The 19,020-nt window shown below is 44.5% G+C and overlaps 1 protein-coding gene across 1 annotated transcript in view; it reads left to right on the top strand.

Annotated features, from left to right (window-relative positions):
- Positions 1 to 18,745, top strand: part of cubn (cubilin (intrinsic factor-cobalamin receptor)) — a 66,596-nt gene extending 47,851 nt beyond the window's left edge. The window contains exons 52-76 of the mRNA XM_020509116.2: positions 1,338 to 1,506; positions 1,716 to 1,890; positions 2,131 to 2,309; positions 2,564 to 2,770; positions 2,970 to 3,110; positions 4,402 to 4,589; positions 4,840 to 5,011; positions 5,300 to 5,503; positions 6,265 to 6,414; positions 6,709 to 6,830; positions 7,251 to 7,476; positions 7,720 to 7,907; positions 8,188 to 8,344; positions 8,449 to 8,598; positions 8,852 to 9,040; positions 11,490 to 11,616; positions 12,234 to 12,451; positions 13,716 to 13,921; positions 14,057 to 14,222; positions 15,934 to 16,142; positions 16,475 to 16,616; positions 16,788 to 16,969; positions 17,239 to 17,404; positions 17,710 to 17,945; positions 18,346 to 18,745. Of these exons, the coding sequence (XP_020364705.1) occupies positions 1,338 to 1,506; positions 1,716 to 1,890; positions 2,131 to 2,309; positions 2,564 to 2,770; positions 2,970 to 3,110; positions 4,402 to 4,589; positions 4,840 to 5,011; positions 5,300 to 5,503; positions 6,265 to 6,414; positions 6,709 to 6,830; positions 7,251 to 7,476; positions 7,720 to 7,907; positions 8,188 to 8,344; positions 8,449 to 8,598; positions 8,852 to 9,040; positions 11,490 to 11,616; positions 12,234 to 12,451; positions 13,716 to 13,921; positions 14,057 to 14,222; positions 15,934 to 16,142; positions 16,475 to 16,616; positions 16,788 to 16,969; positions 17,239 to 17,404; positions 17,710 to 17,945; positions 18,346 to 18,453 (4,377 nt within the window). The 3' untranslated portion in view covers positions 18,454 to 18,745. The remainder of the gene's footprint in view (positions 1 to 1,337; positions 1,507 to 1,715; positions 1,891 to 2,130; positions 2,310 to 2,563; positions 2,771 to 2,969; positions 3,111 to 4,401; positions 4,590 to 4,839; positions 5,012 to 5,299; positions 5,504 to 6,264; positions 6,415 to 6,708; positions 6,831 to 7,250; positions 7,477 to 7,719; positions 7,908 to 8,187; positions 8,345 to 8,448; positions 8,599 to 8,851; positions 9,041 to 11,489; positions 11,617 to 12,233; positions 12,452 to 13,715; positions 13,922 to 14,056; positions 14,223 to 15,933; positions 16,143 to 16,474; positions 16,617 to 16,787; positions 16,970 to 17,238; positions 17,405 to 17,709; positions 17,946 to 18,345) is intronic.
- Positions 18,746 to 19,020: the final 275 nt, after the last annotated feature.

Here is a 19,020-nt window from a genome sequence, read left to right as displayed (position 1 = left end):
TCAGGGACGTTGTCTTGACTGTGTGCTTATGGTCGTTTTCCTGTTGGAAGGTGAACCTGAGGTCCAGTCTGAGGTCCTGAGCGCCCTGGTGCAGGTTTTCATCAAGGATCTCTCTGTACTTTGCTCCGTTCATCTTTCCTTCGATCCTGAATAGTATCCCAGTCCCTGCCGCTGAAAAACATCCCCACAGCATGATGCTGCCACCACCATGCTTCACCGTAGGGATGGTGCCAGGTTTCCTCCAGACGTGACACTTGGCAATCAGAACAAAGAGTTCAATCTTGGGTTTCATCAGACCAGATAATCTTGTTAATCGTGGTCACTGATGAGTCGTGGTTTTGTCTCACCAGGGGTGATGGTCGGATTCGTGTTTATCGTCCAAAAAATGAGCCTTAGACTGTGGCCTGTACTCTGGAGCGGGATCCATTTGGAGGTGGAGGGTCTGTCATGGTCTGGGGCGGTGTGTCACAGCATCATCGGACTGAGCTTGTTGTCAAGGCAGACAATCTCAACGCTGTGCATTACATGGAAGACATCCTCCTCCCTCATGTGGTACCCTTCCTGCAGGCTCATCCTGACATGACCCTCCAGCATGACAATGCCACCAGCCATACTGCTCGTTCTGTGTGTGATTTCCTGCAAGACAGGAATGTCAGTTCTGCCATGGCCAGCAAAGAGCCCGGATCTCAATCCCATTGAGCACGTCTGGGACCTGTTGGATCGGAGAGTGAGGGCTAGGGCCATTCTTCCCAGAAATGTCCGGGAACTTGCAGGTGCCTTGGTGGAAAAGTGGGGTAACACCTCACAGCAATATCTGGCAAATCTGGTGCAGTCCATGTTGTGGAGATGCACTGTAAATGTAGTTGGTGACAACACCAGATACTGACTGTTACTTTTGATTTTGACCCCTCCTTTGTTCAGGGACACATTATTCCATTTATGTTAGTCACATGTCTGTGGAACTTGTTTAGTTTATGTCTCAGTTGTTGAATCTTGTTATGTTCATACAAATATTTACGTTAAGTTTGCTGAAAATGAACGCAGTTGATAGTGAGAGGACGTTTCTTTTTTTGCTGAGTTTATATAGTGAATGAACCAGTCTCCTAAATCATTTTGAAAGTCACAGTTACATACTTCACTACACATAATATACTAAACCTTGTTATAGCCAGGAAGAGTGATTTGCTCTGACAGATTCAATTTACCCAGGGAGTGATATGGATTGTAACATGACCCTTACCCCTCTGTGTGTGTGCGTGCGTTACTGTGTGTGTGTGTGTGTGTGTGTTTGTGTGTGTGTCCGTGTGTGTGTTCAACCCGCCGCCTGTCTGTCTTAGTTGAGGAACGGTCCGGATGCCTCAGCCCCCTCTCTGGGGGGTCGTCTGTGTGGCACCAGCCCCCCTTCCATCACCCAGACAACAGACAACAACCTCCACATACGATTCATCTCAGACGCCACCAACGAGGGCAGTGGCTTCAAGCTGATCTTTGAGGCCCACAGCCAGGGTGAGACTGTAATAACAGTAAATTGTTATAAAAATGTTTATAACACAGACAATCAAAGGTTTAGATAGAAACACTCTAATGTATGTTTTTACATGATTGAGACATCACTGTATTTTGTGCTTAAGAGCATAGAAGTCAAAGTGTATGTGAGAAAACACCTTCTGATTTCTAGATTTTCCTAATCACATGCATTTTCTCTCCCCCTGTAGCTTGTGGAGGAAGCATTGTGTTGAGTGACTCCGACCCTCCAGGCTATATCACGTCACCCAACTACCCCCAGAACTACCCCCAGAACATGGACTGTATCTGGGTCATCACCGTGCCCAACGGGGAGTCTGTCCAGATCGACTTTGACGATGAATTCGACATCGAGCCTACGTCCAAGTATGAAAATGTCCCATTTGATATCATCGTCATGTTGTAATTCTTCACCATGTTTCTTTTTACTTGTACTTGTTATAAGTTCATATGTCAGAACGCCATATGTTTATTATATATGAGCACAGAGTATAATAGTGTTTCTAATAGATTGGATCCAAGAGCTATATATTGTACCATTCTGTTGTAATTTTTTTTTGAAGAAAACAATTACCATGAGATTTACCCCCAATGTTTTGTCATCAGCTGTTTCTATGACTACGTTGAGCTTCGTGATGGTGCCACCTCTGATGCTAACTCCCTCGCAAAACTATGTGGCAACACCAGGCCCTCTACCGAGCATTCCACTGGCTCCACCATGTACCTGCGCTTCCGCACAGACAACAGCATCACACACAAGGGCTTCAAGGCCAAGTACTCCATCGGTGAGTGTGTAACTGGAACAGAATCAACCCACTCCGCCACACTCCCTAGTACAGTCTCGCACACGCTCCCACACTCACTCAAATACACTTCACCACCTACAGAGACCATGAACCCTTTCAGTGGGCATGTTACAGTATCAAACGTATCTCAGAAAGCAGATGTATTTTGCTGCCTCTTCTACAAGATACAGGTGATACTTGGAATGACCCGGATCTCAATCTCAGTTTTTTTTTGTCTTTTCAATCCAACACAGCCACGTGTGGAGGCACATACACTGGCCAGAGTGTTAACCTCAAGAGCCCAGGTTTCCCTGCGAACTACCCAGATAGCTCATCCTGTGAGTGGTACCTGGAGGGCCCTACAGGACACTACCTCACCATCCGCTTCAACAACTTCAGCCTGCAGAGCACAGTAGACTGCAGCAGTGACTATGTCGAGATACGAGAGTACAATGCCTCAGGTAACCTGTTCTATGTTTACGGATTCTTGACATGTTTCTAGTAATGTTCTGCCTAAAAATGACAGCGGCGTGTGCACATTGTTGTGTCCATATCTCTTTTCTAAGAAGTCTAATTCAGTTTGTCAATTTGTGTAATTCATTTTGTCTAATGTGACGAAATAAAAGTTGACGAATGTGTTGCCGGTATGTCCTGTTCCAGGGCGCTTCCTGGGAAAGCATTGTGGGAACAGCATACCTAGCCCTATGGAAACAGGAGACAGCTTTGCTTATGTCAAGTTTGTCAGCGACAGCAGTGTAAATGCTCCTGGATTCACTCTGTCCTTTGTGGGCAGTGTGGAAGGTAAAAGTCAATTCATTTAAGACTTACAGTGCATTCGGAAAGTTTTCAGAACCCTTTACTTTTTCCAAATTTGGTTACGTTACAGCCTTATTCTAAAATGTACACACAATACCCCATAATGACCAAAGCAAAAAACTATTTTTAGACATTTTTGCAAATGTATTACAAATAAAAAAACTGATCACACATATACTATTCAGACTGTTTACTCAGTACTTTGTTGAAGCACCTTTTGGCTGCGAATACAGCATTGAGTCTTCTTGGGTACAAGCTTGGCACACCTGTATGTGGGGAGTTTCTCCCATTCTTCAGAAACTTGTCCCAAAAACCACTCCTGCGTTGTCTTGGCTGTATGCTTGTCCTTTTGGAAGGTGAACCTTCATCCCAGTCTGAGGTCCTGAGTGCTCTGGTGCAGGTTTTCATAAAGGGTCTCTCTGTACTTTGCTCCGTTCATCTTTCCGTCGATCCTGACTAGTCTCCCAGTCTTCGCCGCTGAAGTTCCACAGAGGAACTCTAGAGCTCTGTCAGAGTGACCATCGGGTTCTTGGTCACCTCACTGACCAAGGCCCTTCTCCCCCGATTGCTCAGTTTGGCCAGGTCTGCTAGCTCTAGGAAGAGTGTTGGTGGTTCCAAACTTATTTCATTTAGGAATGATGGAGGCCACTGTGTTCTTGTGGACCTTCAATGCTGCAGAATGTTTTTATACCCATCCCCAGATATGTGCCTCGAAACAATCCGGTCTCGGAGCTCTACGGACAATTCCGTCAACCTCATGGCTTGGTTTTTGCTCTGACATGCACTGTCAATTGTGTGTGCCTTTCCAAATCATGTCAATCAATTGAATTGACCACAGGTGGACTCCAATCAAGTTGTAGAGACATCTCAAGGATGATTAACGGAAACAGAACGTACCTGAGCTCAATCTAGGTGTCTCATAGCAAATGTCTGAAATACTTATGTAAATAAAGTATCTGGTTTTATTTCTTATAAATTAGCAAACGTTTCTGAAAAGCTGTTTTCGCTTTGTCATTATGGGGTATTGTGTGTAGATTGATGAGGAAAAACAAGATTTTATCTGTTTTAGAATAAGGCTGTAACGTATCAAAATGTGGAAAAAGGGAAGGTCTGAAAAGTTTCCGAATGAGCTGTGTGTGATTTCTGTGTCATAGCTTTGTGTAGTATTGGTATTAGCAGTGAAAATGACTGGCTGACAGTAGAAGTTAATAAGCTGTGTTGATGTTTAACAACCCGTTCTTTCTTTCTCATTCTTTCCGGTCCTGTCCCCCTACAGTGTGTGGAGGTGAGCTGAACGCTCCCTCGGGGACCATCTCGTCCCCTAACTATCCCAACCTGTACCCTCACAGCCGTACGTGCCGTTGGGAGATCACTGTGGTCCCGGGGAGAAGGGTCACTCTCACCATCAACGACCTTCGGCTGGAGGGCACCAGCAGCAGCAGCTGCTACGCCGACTATGTGGATGTGGGTCCCACTTATCTTTCAGCTTCTCTTCTTTTCGGTTCACTTTTTCATCCTTTAAGTCAGTGTGTTGTTTTATTTTCTCATTTGCCTCCGTTTGCTGTGCAGTCATATCATCTAAGACTAAAATCTACTCAATCCTTCTAGCACATAATCAGCTCGGTCACATCCATGGTTCCAGTATGACTTTATTGGTTCTAAAGCAGTTCTAATTGTTCTAACTGGTTCTGATGGCGTGGTTCTCCTCCCTCAGGTGTTAAACGGCGTGGCGGTAACCGCCCCTCATATCGAGCGGCTGTGTGGCACCGTGCCAACAGGCTACCAGGTTAAGTCGTCGGGCAACACCATGACTGTAGTGTTCCGTACCGACTCCTCTGTCTCTAATGGAGGCTTTACAGCTACCTACTCCTCCAATGAAGATGCATGTGAGTACAGCTTTCCTCTCCTCTCCCTCGCAACCTTCCCCAGGGTGTTTAGTATAAGATCATGTTTTCTCAGGGTTTAATAAGGGTTCCGTTTTGACCTCTTTCAAGAGACATTTAAACAGACTTTTAATGCAAAGCATGTCTTTAATGTGTGAAGTGTTTTGCCATCCTCATAGGGATGTTAACATTTGGATTTGAATTATCAGAACTGCTCTCAAGGGAAATATCATACATTTAAAATACCCTTCAGTGCTTTCTTGTTCTAAACCTCTATGTCCTTCTCCATAGTGTGTGGTGGCATCCTCAGTGACCCAGCTGGAGGTAACTTCACCTCCCCGGGCTACCTCACCTCTAACTACAGCAACAACCTGAACTGTGAGTGGCTGATCCAGAACCCTACACAAATCAACTCGTCCATCGTGGTCATCCTAGAAGACCTACACCTGGAAAACCATCAGACCTGCGAGTCCGACTACATAGAGTTCCGCCTCGGTGAGTCACAATGCTGGATGTGTCGTTTTGCTGATCGAAGAATGTTTGTGTTCGTATCCAAAGTAACTACTCATTGGGGCAGTTTCACAGACACAGATTTAAGCATAGCCGTAGAAGAAAAAAATATATATATATATATATTTAAATTTTACCCCTTTTTTCTCCACAATTTTCAATCTTGCCTCATCGCTGCAACTCCCCAACGGGCTCGGGAGAGGCGAAGGGGGAGTCATGCGTCCTCCGAAACATGACCCGCCTAACTGCACTCCTTAACACCCGCCAGTTTAACCCGGAAGCCAGCCGCACCAATGTGTCGGAGGAAACACCATTCAACTGGCGACCGGGGTCAGCCTGCAGGCACCCAACCCGCCACAAGCAGTCGCTAGACCGCGATGAGCCACGTAAAGCCCCACCTGCCAAACCCTCCCCTAACCCAGATGACGCTGGGCCAATTGTGTGCCGTCCTATGGGACTCCCGGCCACGGCCCGTTGTGGCACAGCCCGGGAATGAGTCCGGGTCTGTAGTAACTCCTCTAGCACTGCGATGCAGTGCCTCAGACCACTGCGCCACTCGGGAGGCCCTAAAAAGCACTTTTAATGGAGATTCTTCATTGAGCTTGCTTATTATTCCAGGACTAATCGTAATCTGTATCTGGGAAATTTCCCCTAAGTGATAAAGACAAGTGATTATGTGCCTAACCGTTCTGTAACTGATCCCCATAAACAGGCTGTGTAACTGTGTGGATGTCTTCCCTTCCTAGGTGACTCTAGCGGGGAGCTGCTGGCCCAGTTCTGTGGCCAGACCACTCCGATGATTCCCCTGGTGGTGTCCACCCCTGAACTCTGGGTCCACTTCCAGACCAACCAAGCTATAGGAGACCTGGGCTTCAAGGCCAAGTACTTATTCTCCGGTGAGCTTAGCCCCATCTCTCACGTACAGTTCCTCAATGCCTCTAAACTCAACATCATGTGGTCCAAGCACCACTAGTTTTATTCTGAGGGATATCGGGCACAGATCAATGCTCCACTAAGGCATCAAGATATAGATGCTCCACTGAGACATAACCTCTCCATCTCCCTATATAGTGTGGTGGTTGGTAGACTGGGGAAGGAGGTATAATCCTGCCTTCTCAAACATTTACCTTTTTACTCAGCCATTGTGTCTAGCTCCTAACCTCTACCTCTGTCTCCTTACTTCCCTGTAGAATGTGGTGGTTGGCAGACCGGACAGGGAGGTGTAATCTCCAGCCCTGCCTACCCTAACCTCTACCCCAGCCCCAGCCGCTGTACTTGGTTACTGGAGGCCCCTGAGGGCCACACCATCACTGTGAGTAGTAGAGAATCCCTCAGCAGCATGTCCTGGAGCTGGGTTAAATCTTGTGTGTGTGGTTAGGTAGCTAAAGTTAGCTACATAGCTAACACTGTAAGACTAATATCAATCAGCATGTGAACTAGCTAGCTAGCCATATTGGGAAGTGAGGAGGATTTGTGATGCGTTTCTCTATTGTCTTCTGGTAGATGGTGTGATTGTTATATTTGTTTACCTGGATGGTCAATTTCTTAGGTAATAGTGACATTAATAGTAACATTGATGTAGTGTATGGTATTTATGCAGAGCTGGTGCTATAAATTGGATGGTATAATATAAACTCAACTTGTGCAACACAAACAGCCATCACATACCATACAGATTTACCTTAAAAACATTCAAACCACCCCTCCATTTACCCTCTGTTGTCCCCCTCAGCTCACCTTCAGCTACTTCAACCTGGAGCCTCACAATACCTGTGGCTGGGACTCTGTCACCATCTTCAACGGGGGCTCCCCAGGGTCTCCTGTGATTGGCCAGTACTGTGGAACCACCTCCCCAGGAACCATCCAATCAGGGTCCAACAAGCTGGTGGTGGTTTTCCTGGCCGATCACTCAGTGTCCAGAGGAGGGTTTGTGGCCACCTGGTCAACTGACTCCTCAGGTAGGCTATGGGCCGATGAATGACCAGAATGTCGTCTTGCCCAGGGTTGAGGTCAACTCTGGGAGTTAACAAAAATTCCAAGTAATTTTAAAAAGCAAGAATGGAAATCGGACTTGGAATTTCAGTTTACTTTCTGGATTAACTGAATTTATATGGAATTCACCCCAGCCCTGGTCTTGGGATTGTTCTGTGATAGTTGTGTGATATGTTGTGAAAATATGATGTACTGTTGTATCCCTAAAGGCTGTGGAGGAGTGATACACGCCGACACTGGCGTCATCAAGTCTCCCAACTACCCCCAGAACTTCCCTGCCAACATTGAGTGTTCCTGGACCATCATCGCCCACGAGGGTAACCACCTGGAGATGAACTTCAACTCTGACTTCCAAATTCCTGATGCCAACGGGCAATGTCAGAGCAGCTACATCAAGGTGAACACACACTATTGAACCTCCTAGCTCCTACACTTGCTTGATAAGATTGCGCAATACCTTTGGTATTGCAAGGTTGATGCTCCGCTGACATCATATGACTAAAATAATGAACCCAAGGAGTGGGAATTATTTTGTATAATGGTTCTGTGCAGGGGTGTGTGGTACGCTAGCTGCAGGGTGTGACAGCACTGATCCAGTTGACATCATCACTCCCTACTGTTCAGTACATACTGAACATAACGTCTGTTTGTTACTATCTCTGTTGTATTACCTGTAGGTGTGGTCAGGTGATAGTGAGACCGCTGATGGACTGCTAGCTACAGGTTGTGGTACCACCGCCCCAGCCCCCATCATCGCTCCCTACAACACCATCACCACTAGGTTCCAGTCCACTGGAACCCCAGGAAGAGGCTTCTCAGCCAACTACATCACACGTGAGTAGAGTACTACTACTGTCTGTTAGGTACACATTTACAGTCGTAATATATCAGTGTATTTGAACTACTATAAAGTTCTGTCTGTTGGCGTCTTCTCTCAGGGTGTGGAGCTAACTTCACTGCCCCCACCGGCCGGGTGGTGTCACCCAACTACCCAGCCGACTACCCCTTATTCTCCGACTGTAGTTACCTCATAGACGTTGGACCCCAGACTGTTGTCATCCTGGAGTTCCGCACCTTCCAGGTAGAAGGTAAGAAGATGGTCATCTTGGCTCTCCTGCAACATGATAGATGTGTAACAACTGCACAAGAGATTTGTCTCTTGCTCTTTGCTGTTGAGAAAGTCCGCCCGATATGCTGCTTCCGAAATGTGTGTCGCTTATTCTACCTTCAAATCACATTCATAATACTATGATTCATTTGACAGTTATTTTCCCCCCATGTTGTCCTAGCCTGTGTCCTTTGTGTCCTGTCCTAGCCTGTGTCCTTTGTGTCCTGTCCTAGCCCACTCCACGTGTATGTTTGATGGGGTGAAGGTGTACGGTGGTACCCACCCTACGGGGACCCCTGTGGCCACAGTGTGTGGCAGCTCCATCCCTGGGCCCTTCAGCACCCTGGGACCCATGCTGGTCAACTTCTACTCCGACTCCATCATCAACGACAACGGCTTCCTGGCTGAGTACAGAGCTATACGTGAGTTTCATGCTTCAAGTCTGAGGCCCAATTCTAAATCAACCCATGGACCCTAAGCCATCTACCAGAGGTGTCCAACTCAATTCCTTGCCGTGCCTCTGCTGGTTTTTGTTATTTCCTTTCCTTTCCAATTTCGACCTAGATAACAAGGTGAGGAGAGTTCCTAACTACCTTCAGAGGACTGGAGTTTGACGCATTTGCTGTATGCACTTGAAAAAATCAGAGAAGATTTTATTTGTGTAAGCAAATGTGATAAAACGTCCACCTAGCCTACAAAAGGCAAGGGGGAGCTATTACCATATTGAGTATCAGTGCATTCTGGCCCTGACTGGGTCTGTCTGAGCCTCTGGGCTCAGAGTTTTGGGCTTTTGGCCTCATAGTTCTGGGGTTGTTTACCATTAAGAGGGGAATGCTGCCGTTGCGCTGGCGCTCCATTCAGCCCAGTGGAGAATGTGAGGAATGGAGAGAGGCTGCGCTTTCTAACAATTAGAGGGGATTTGAGAGGAGAAGAGGGCTCTGGATACAAGGCCACAGCAGATGGATACCAGGCCAGGGACAACACATACACACAATAGACCCACACACACACATACAGTGCCTTCAGAAAGTATTCACACCCATTTTACTCTTTCCAAATGTTGTTGTGTTACAGCCTGACTTTAAAATGGATTAAATAGCTTTTTTTTTTGGTCACTAGCCTACACACAATAATACCCCATAATGTCAAAGCAGAATTATTATTATTATTAAAAGAATGTAAGCTGAAATGTCTTGAGTCAATAACTATTCAACCCCTTTGCTATGGCAAGCCTAAATAAGTCCAGGAGTAAAAATGTGTTTAACAAGTCACATAATAAGTAGCATGGACTCACTCTGTGTGCAATAATAGTGTTTAACATGATTTTAAAAAATCTCTGTACCCCACACATACAATTATCTGTAAGGTCCATCAGTCGAGCAGTGAATTTCAAACACTGATTCAACCACAAAGAAGGACACCTGTTGCTAGATGGATTTAAAAAATGAAAGGCAGACATTGAATACCCCTTTGAGCAGGGTGCACTTATGAATTTCTCTATTGGATGGTGTATCAATACATCCAGTCACTACAAAGATACAGGCATCCTTCCTAACTCAGTTGCCAGAGAGGAAGGAAACCGCTCAGGGATTTCACCATGAGGCCAATTATGACTTTAAAACAGTTTAATGGCTGTAATAGGAAAAAACTGAGAATGGCTCAACAACATTGCAGTTACTCCACAGTACTAACCTAATAGATTTTTTTTAATATATATTCCAAAACACGCATCTTGTTTGCAACAAGGCACTAAAGTAATATTGCAAAAAATGTGGCGAGACAATTAACTTTTATCCTGAATACAAAGTGTGATGTTTTGGAGCAAAAATACAACACATTACTGAGTAGCACTCTACATATTTTCAAGCAAGGTGATGGCTACATTATGTTATGGGTGTGCTTGTAAACATTAAGGACTGGGCAGTTTTTCAGGATAAAATAAATGTGTAATTGAGCTACGTGCAGGAAAAATCCTAGAGGAAAATCTGGTTCAGTCTGCTTTCCCCCAGACACTGGGAGATGGGTTCACCTTTCAGCAAGACAATAACCTAAAACACAAGGGCAAATCTACACTGCAGTTGCTTACCAAGAAGACCGTGAATGTTCCAGAGTTGCTGATTTACAGTTTTGACTTAATTAAATCTACTTTCATTTTCAACAAATGTTGTTGAAAACATGTTTTGACTTTGTCATTACAGGGTATTGTGGTAAATGGGTGCGATTTGTTTTGTTTGTTAATCATTTTGAATTCAGGCTGTAACACAGCAAAATGAATAAGTCAAGGGGTGTGAATACTTTTCTGAAAGCATGCACACGTGCGCACACACACACACACACACACACACACACACACACACACACACACACACACACACCCTTCAATTCATAAGGATTAAACTCTGACCTCTGTAATATTCAGACATGCAGCCTGTCAGACAGAACAGTAAATACGTATCATCATCAGTAGCTAAATGACTCAGACGGGCACCCACACACTTCAGACAGGGCAGCCATTATAGCCTCTATAATGGGGGAGACACCACTCTCCATCAAGCCTTTTAGATGATTCATGTCTGGAGTGGCAGGGTAAACGTGACTGGCTGCACATTGAAAGCTCAGAGTAGTCAAAAACAAAAAGACTTATTGCTTTATTTTTTTGCGTGCTTCATAGTGAAAACAGCTCTTCTCTCAGAGCCCAAGAAACACAACAAAATACAGTCTGAAAATAAACCGAATTCATTTAAGTAGGATTCATTCAAGTATATTTACTTCAAGTAGCAGAAAAAGGGGGAGGAAGGAGACTAATTAAGGGATTGGTGTTTCTGGTATGGTCAGAATGGTATTAATCAGTGTGTTTTTTTTTACTATTAGCATGTGGAGGTGTTTTCAACAGCACTTCTGGTACGGTCAGCAGCCCGGCTGGCATCGATAACTACCACCACAACATGAACTGTACCTACCACATCGTCGTTACTGAAAACAAGGTCATCAACCTCAAGTGAGTCCAAGGGACATGCTGCTTTGTCTACTAACCCAGAGAAGGTCTAATAATGATCAGAAAACCAACACAATCCATCATCATTCAAAATAAGAACAGGGAGCAAATGCAAGGCTTAAGCTGAAGTGTTGACTTAGCCTAAAGCACATACAGACTGCATTCTTAGCTAACAATAAGTACCTCATGTCTGTAGTGTAGTAAGATCATTCTGATTCTGAGAACAGACCGTCTCATGTCCCCCGTTTCCACCTGCAGGTGTTAATGCCTTTGTGTCACACCATAACCCCCACACACAGAGAGAGGGAGAGAGAGTGTGTGTGTGTGTGTGTGTGTGTGTGTGTGTGTGTGTGTGTGTGTGTGTGTGTGTGTGTGTGTGTGTGTGTGTGTGTGTGTGTGTGTGTGTGTGTGTGTGTGAGGAAAGATTTCCTCTATGGACCAGGCACAGCCTAACTCAAAACAATTACTTTCCTCCTAAGGGACATTCTGTGCGTGGCATTGCTTTAACAGACCCACATGAACAGGTTGACACCTCTTCCAGAAAGTCGTGTCAGGCTTTAAGTGACCTCCACATCTCCTCAGATGTCCCATTACCCTCTGCCTCTCCTTCCACCAATCAGGTGGAACACCTTCCATCTGGAGGCATCGTCGTCCTGTCGCTATGACTATGTGATCGTGTACGACGGGCCCAACGCCATGGCTCCTATAATGGGGCAGTTCTGTGGCACGGAACTCCCGCCCAACCTCCAGTCCACAACCAATCAGATGTTTATCGCCTTCACGACCGACTCATCTGTGTCTGGGATTGGCTGGAGGGCCACCTACATTGAGACTCTGGGTAGGTCATCCTACACCCGGCTTCTCTATTTGTCTATTTTAAAACAGTGGATGGTGTTAAATTTTTCTTATCTAAGTGTCCCAGACACTATATGGGCTATTTGAAAACAACGGACTGTATCTATATAAAAGATGGGTACATATCTTACATTGTCCTATACTTATTCAGGCCTCAAGCTACTGTCAACGTTCAGTTAATATAGTTTGTTTTACACTCACTCTAGAGAAGTGAGAGGCCAGGATTGTTGTTCTACTCTCTCCAATATTAACCCACATGTCTTAAATCGCTATGTGGGGAGTGGGGGGCTGTACATTCCCAATGACTGCCCCGCTGCGCATAAACAGCCTTTTGTCCATCCGATGGGCATTGGGCCAGCCAGCCATATTAGTGTACTCAGACCAGGACAAAAGAGAGAGTGAGAGAGGCATTCTGCATGCATCAAGCTCGTGAATAAAGGGCAAGAATGTTTTTTTTGTGTTTTTTATCTCTTTTGCCATTTATTTTAATGCATTTTATCTAGTTGATTAGTGTTTGATAGTCTAGATACAAATGTCTCTATAAAGTATAGAGAGGGTTGATTTGTGTTTGATAGTCTACTGTAGATACAAAAGGCTCTATAAAGTATAGAGGGCTGAAAAAGAATCCCAAGATTCCGTCATTGTCATAGAAGAGAGCCATGGTGAATCACCCCACTCTGTGTTACACTTAAATCAATCTCCAGCTGTGGTTACCCCTGTTTCCCATGGAGCTGAAGGCCATCCGAGGGATGTGAGCAGCTGAACAGACTGGGCAGAGGGGGAAGATTTATGATGGCGCACACAAACACTCCTCTGTCTCTGGGAATGTTGGGAGTTCTATAGGTTTTAACACATTATGTTCAGTGTTCACAGCATACCCCCTCAGAGCTCAGACATCCAGTCCCTCAGTTAGTTTTGATGCATACAGCAACAGCAGGAGGGACAACTGGGTATATGGGGACATGTGATATCTTGATGTGATATTAAATATCACTTGATGGGTGGATACTCAACAAGTACTGTTTTGAATGTGTACCACCCTTGTTTGATGATGTAGGCCTATACATGTGTAGTAACAGCCTTCTTTGAGAATTCATGGATATTTAGCGCTATCTGCTGTTCACTTATGGAAGCCTGCATGAGAACTCCCAAAGCCCACACGCTATATCATAACTCTTTATCACATATGCCCATGTCTTCCTCTACCCTCTTCCACTTTTCTCTTCCTCCCATGTCTCTCTCTCCAGGCCCGGCACAAGGTTGTGGGGGTTATCTCTCTACACCTATAGGGATGTTTGGCTCTCCGGACTCTAACGGTGATGGGAACTATGAGTACAATATGGACTGCCTGTGGACTATCACCATGCCCATCAACAAAGTCATTAACCTCACCTTCTCCTCGTTTGAACTGGAGGGAACGTCTACATCTACCTGCCATTACGACTACGTCAAGGTTAGGAGATCTAGCATTCCTTCCATTCATTTGTTCACTCATTTGTTTATTTGCTCTCTCGTTTGTTCATTCTTTCACTCATTAATCTGCTCTTTCTTTCTTTCTTTCTTCCCCCCTTCTACCCTTCACCATCAGATCTTTGACGGAGACAATATGAACTTCCCTCTGGTGGGGACGTACTGTGGACGTGATGTAATCCCGGGTCCCTTTGTGTCTGTTAGTAACTTCCTGACTGTACACTTCGTCACTGACAGCTCTATCAGCTACAGGGGCTTCAACGCCACCTACAGGGCACAGGACAGTAAGACACCCTTTGATCTATTCCCTTCCTTTCTTTCTATAAAAGTTCACCTGCCCTGCACTCATTGGCTAATCCATCACACTATTATTAATACAAATATTGAACACATATTTACAGTACCAGTCAAAAGTTTGGACAAACCACTACTCATTCAAGGGTTCTTCTTTATTTGTTACTATTTTCTACAATTTAGAATAATAGTGAAGACATCAAAACTATGAAATATCACATATATGTGCAGTAACCAAAACAGTGTTACATTCTTCCAAGTAGCCACCCTTTGCCTTCATGACAGCTTTGCACACTCTTTGAAAACTCTCAACCAGCTGCATGAGGTAGTCACCTGGAATGCATTTCAATTAACAGATATTCCTTGTTAAAAGTTCATTTGTGAAATTTCCTTCCTTTTATGCGTTTGAGCCAATCAGTTGTGTTGTGACAAGTTAGGAGTGGTATACAGAAGATATCCCTATTTGGTAAAAGACCAAGTTCTTATTATGGCAAGAACAGCTCAAATAAGCAAAGAGAAACGACAGTCCATCATTACTTTAAGACATGAAGATCAGTCAGTCCGGAAATGTCAAAGTTTCTTCAAGTGCAGTTGCAAAAACCATCAAGCACTATGATGAAACTGTCTCTCATGAGGACAGCCACAGGAAAGGAAGACCCACAGTTACCTCTGCTGCAGAGGATAAGTTAATTAGAGTTAACTGCACCTCAGATTGCAACGCAAATAAATGCTTCACGGAGTTCAAGTAACAGACACATCTCAACAACTGCTCAGAGGAGACTGCGTGAATCTGGCCTTCATTGTCGAATTGCTGCAAAGAAACCACTACTAAAGGACACCAATAAGAAGAAGAGAGTTGCTTGGCCAATCATGGTGGAAATCTGTCCTTTGGTCTGATGGGTCCAAATTTGAGATTATTATTTTTTTGGTTCCAATCGCTGTGTCTTTGTGAAATGCAGAGTAGGTGAACGGATGATCTCTGCATGTGTGGTTCCCACCGTGAAGCATGGAGATGTGATGGTGTCGGGGTGCTTTGCTGGTGACACTGTGATTTATTTAGAATTCAAGGCACACTTAACCAGCATGGCTACCACAGCATTCTGCAGCACTGAGCCATCCCTTCTGGTTTGCGCTTAGTGGGACTATCATTTGTTTTTCAACAGGACAATGACCCAAAACACACCTCCAGGCTGTGTAAGGGCTATTTGACCAAGGAGGAGAGTGATTGAGTGCTGCATCAGATGACCTAGCCTCCACAATCACCAACCTCAACCCAATTGAGATGGTTTTAGATGAGTTGGACCGCAGAGTGAAGGAAAAGCAGCCAACAAGTGCTCAACTCCTTCAAGACTTTTGGAAAAGCATTCCTCATGAAGCTGGTTGAGAGAATGCCAAAAGTGTACAAAGCTTTCATCAAGGGTGGATACTTTGAAGAATCTAAAATATATTTTGATTTGTTTAACACTTGTTTTGGTTAATACATGATTCCATGTGTATTATTTCATAGTGTTGATGTCTTCACTATTATTCCACAATGTAGAAAATAGTAAAAATAAAGAAAAACCCTTGAATGAGTAGGTGTGTCCAAACGTTTGACTGGTACTGTATATTAATTGGCGTGTGGGTATTGCGATTCACAAGACTGTGTGTGACTGTGTGTGTGTGTGTGTGGATGTGTGTGCGTGCGTGCGCGTTATCCAGGACTCTGCGGAGGCACTCTGAACGCTACAAATGCGGTCCAGACCATAACATCTCCTATGTACCCCAACGCCTATCCCCCGTTCATCTCGTGTCGCTGGGTCCTGGACGCCCCTCCTCAGGAGAGCGTTAAAGTAGCCGTACAGCAGTTCAACCTGCAGCCCAGCCAGAGCTGTAACACCAACTTCCTGCACATGAGTGACTGGCCTGTGGTGAGACAGGCTAGCCAATTTTCTGTTGCTTTTTTATGTGTTTATTTGTACAGAGTGTTCTTGGGTCACTTGAAAGTCACCTACAATTAAACGTTGTATTATATACTTAAATTTGTAGGATACTACTACTCTAGATGTCAGCTCTTTTAAACTGTGACAATAGCCGACACCATTACTGTACTGACAGGCATACTTGCACCTCCTTGTGAAGCCGATACGTATTGCATGTCAGGACTGGGAATATTATTTTAGAAAGTCCGTCTTCACTCTGTGAGTCTCCTAAAAAGACTTACTCTAATACCCTTAATCTTTCTGTCTTGTGTGTTTCACAGGGAGACTACGGACAGGCACACAAGTTCTGTGCTGCGGACCACATCCCAGACTTCTACAGCTACGGGAGGACCATGCACATCGTCTTCAAGTCTGATGCCTTCATCACCGGCAACGGAATGAGTCTGACCTATCAGGTGGCAGGTATGGTGATAGCAGACTTCCAACTGTTAAGAGGCTCCCTCTTACCCTATTCTCCTTTTACTAGTGACTTATTTTAAACATCTGTGTTTGTCCCATGTCTTTATCTTTAATGTATTTGTCTGGTGTTTTCTCCCTTGTCTGATTATTCGTCTCTCCTGTGTGTTCCTCCAGGTTGCAGCAGGACCTATGAGCAGGCCTACGGCTACCTGAAGAGCCCCGACTGGCCTAACATCTACCCCCACAATGTCGACTGTACCATCATCCTCATGGCCCCCCAGAACAACTCCATCTCTCTGTTCTTCAACAGCTTCAACCTGGAGTCCCACTCCACCTGTAGTTATGATTACCTAGAGGTGAGGACACAGACTGTCTCAGTCTGCCACTTTACTTGATGCATGACCATTTTATACCATACAAGGGCGTGGTTGAAATTCTCTCCTGACAGTCTGTTCTAAGTTAGTTTTTTATGCCCATTTTCATATCTTGGAATGTTCCATTTTGATGGCATTTGGATGACCACATAAAATATTATTTAGCTGCTTTATGAATTCTGTGTATCCCAGTCAGTCATTTCTTGGTGTTGTATGTTTATAAAAGGCAACGTCTCGTCCCTGTTCCTCAGGTCCGGAATGGCAGTACAGAATCTGCCCCACTGTTAGGAAAGTACTGCGGGTCCACACTTCCCAATCCTATATTCCCGGGCACCAACCAGCTTTACATGCGCTTCAAGAGTGACTTCTCTGGTGCCAAGGATGGCTTTGAGATCACCTGGACCTCTTCTCCAGAGGGTGAGTGATTTAACCCTATAGGGCGTCCCCATCCTGAAAGACAAGTGACACATTCCTAGTCCTAAACCATCTCCTCCTTCTGTAGTTTACCATATGATGCAACTGAGGCAATGGTTAAGATCTATCCATTTCTAATGACAAAATAGCTGTTTGGTTTATTAAAAAAGGATCCTGCCAAAAGGTTCTAACAGTGTATCTGTAGTACACAATTGTATAAGGGGATATCAACAGAGAAGTTGCTCGCTTTTATATTGTAGGTGTGGGTCAGTGCAGGATGTGTATTTTCATGTGTGTTTTCTCCCCAGGTTGTGGAGGGCGGTTATACGGAGACCACGGCTCGGTGACCAGTCCTAATTACCCTGGCAACTATGCCAACGGTACCCACTGTGAGTGGGGCATTAAGGCTCCTAATGGGCGTGTGGTGACTGTCACCTTCGCCCAGATCAGCATTGATGACCCAGGAGACTGCCAGAACAACTACCTGAAGCTGTTTGATGGGAAAGATGCCAGCACTCCTCCTATTGGCCCTTACTGTGGAGCGGTACGTAACATAGGAATTCCTATTTAACTTTAGATGACTTTGTTGATTTGTTTCCATTTTATTGTGGGGAACGTAGGTATCATCGTACTCAACCTCAAATGGTCTTATTTTGGTGCGATGAACCAATAAACAATGATGTTCAGAAAATGAACGGTGATTCGCACTAAAAAATAGACCACTTATTTTTCCTTGCTTTTCAGCGGGCAAACGAAAATAATTGACATTTTATTGAGGAACAAAAGAGCATATCTGGATTATGTGGCATTTGTAAAAATGTATCAATAGCGTTTATTATACAGTTAATATACAGATTATAACATATGATTAATGATTGTTGTCATATAAGGGCAAGGGTTCCGTTTTTCTCCCCTAACCCTCCCTTCTTTCTTGTCGTTCAAAGGAGACGAATATCGCTCCGTTCACAGCATCCTCACACCACGTCTACGTCGTGTTCAACGCCCAGTATTCTGTCCTGCCTTCTGGGTTCAGGCTTACATGGAGCAGCTGATAGGACACACACTCACACACTAACCACATGCTTGTTTACAGATTCTCTAATCATGCCAGTGCAACTGGACATCTGCCATGAGATCTTAGCAGACCAATTAAATGTAAATAATGAAAAAGCTCTAAAATTCGACCATAGAATGTTTGAATCATCTGTTTGTAGATAATTTTCGAAAGAATGGCAAATATGTATTTTATGGAGTTGCAATTGGGTAATAAATGAATGTATTTTTTCATCTTTGATGTGCCAGCCGACATAGCAACCTTTTAATAAAAGTTATGTTTTAAATGTATTATGGGGGTATCTATCTTACAGGGCAGCAGTTGTATTGAATTGTAAATGCATGTATTACATCAGGAGACAACTTTATGACCAGACTGACGTTCCACATACACATATTATTAGTGGAATGTATTTGGGTTCTGAGAAGCAACAGTCGTGCAAAACATGAAACAAGCTCCTTTTTCATTGGTAGGGATCTCTCTTAAAATACGTACATCTCTTAATCAAAATATGTTGTTGGTATACACTGAGTGTACAAAACATTAGGGGCATTAGGAGCATAGA

The sequence above is a fragment of the Oncorhynchus kisutch genome, linkage group LG18 (genome assembly GCF_002021735.2).
Source record: "Oncorhynchus kisutch isolate 150728-3 linkage group LG18, Okis_V2, whole genome shotgun sequence".
Classification (NCBI taxonomy): domain Eukaryota; kingdom Metazoa; phylum Chordata; class Actinopteri; order Salmoniformes; family Salmonidae; genus Oncorhynchus; species Oncorhynchus kisutch.
Note: the sequence above shows the minus strand (reverse complement) of the source record. Positions and strands in the feature narration are given on the sequence as shown.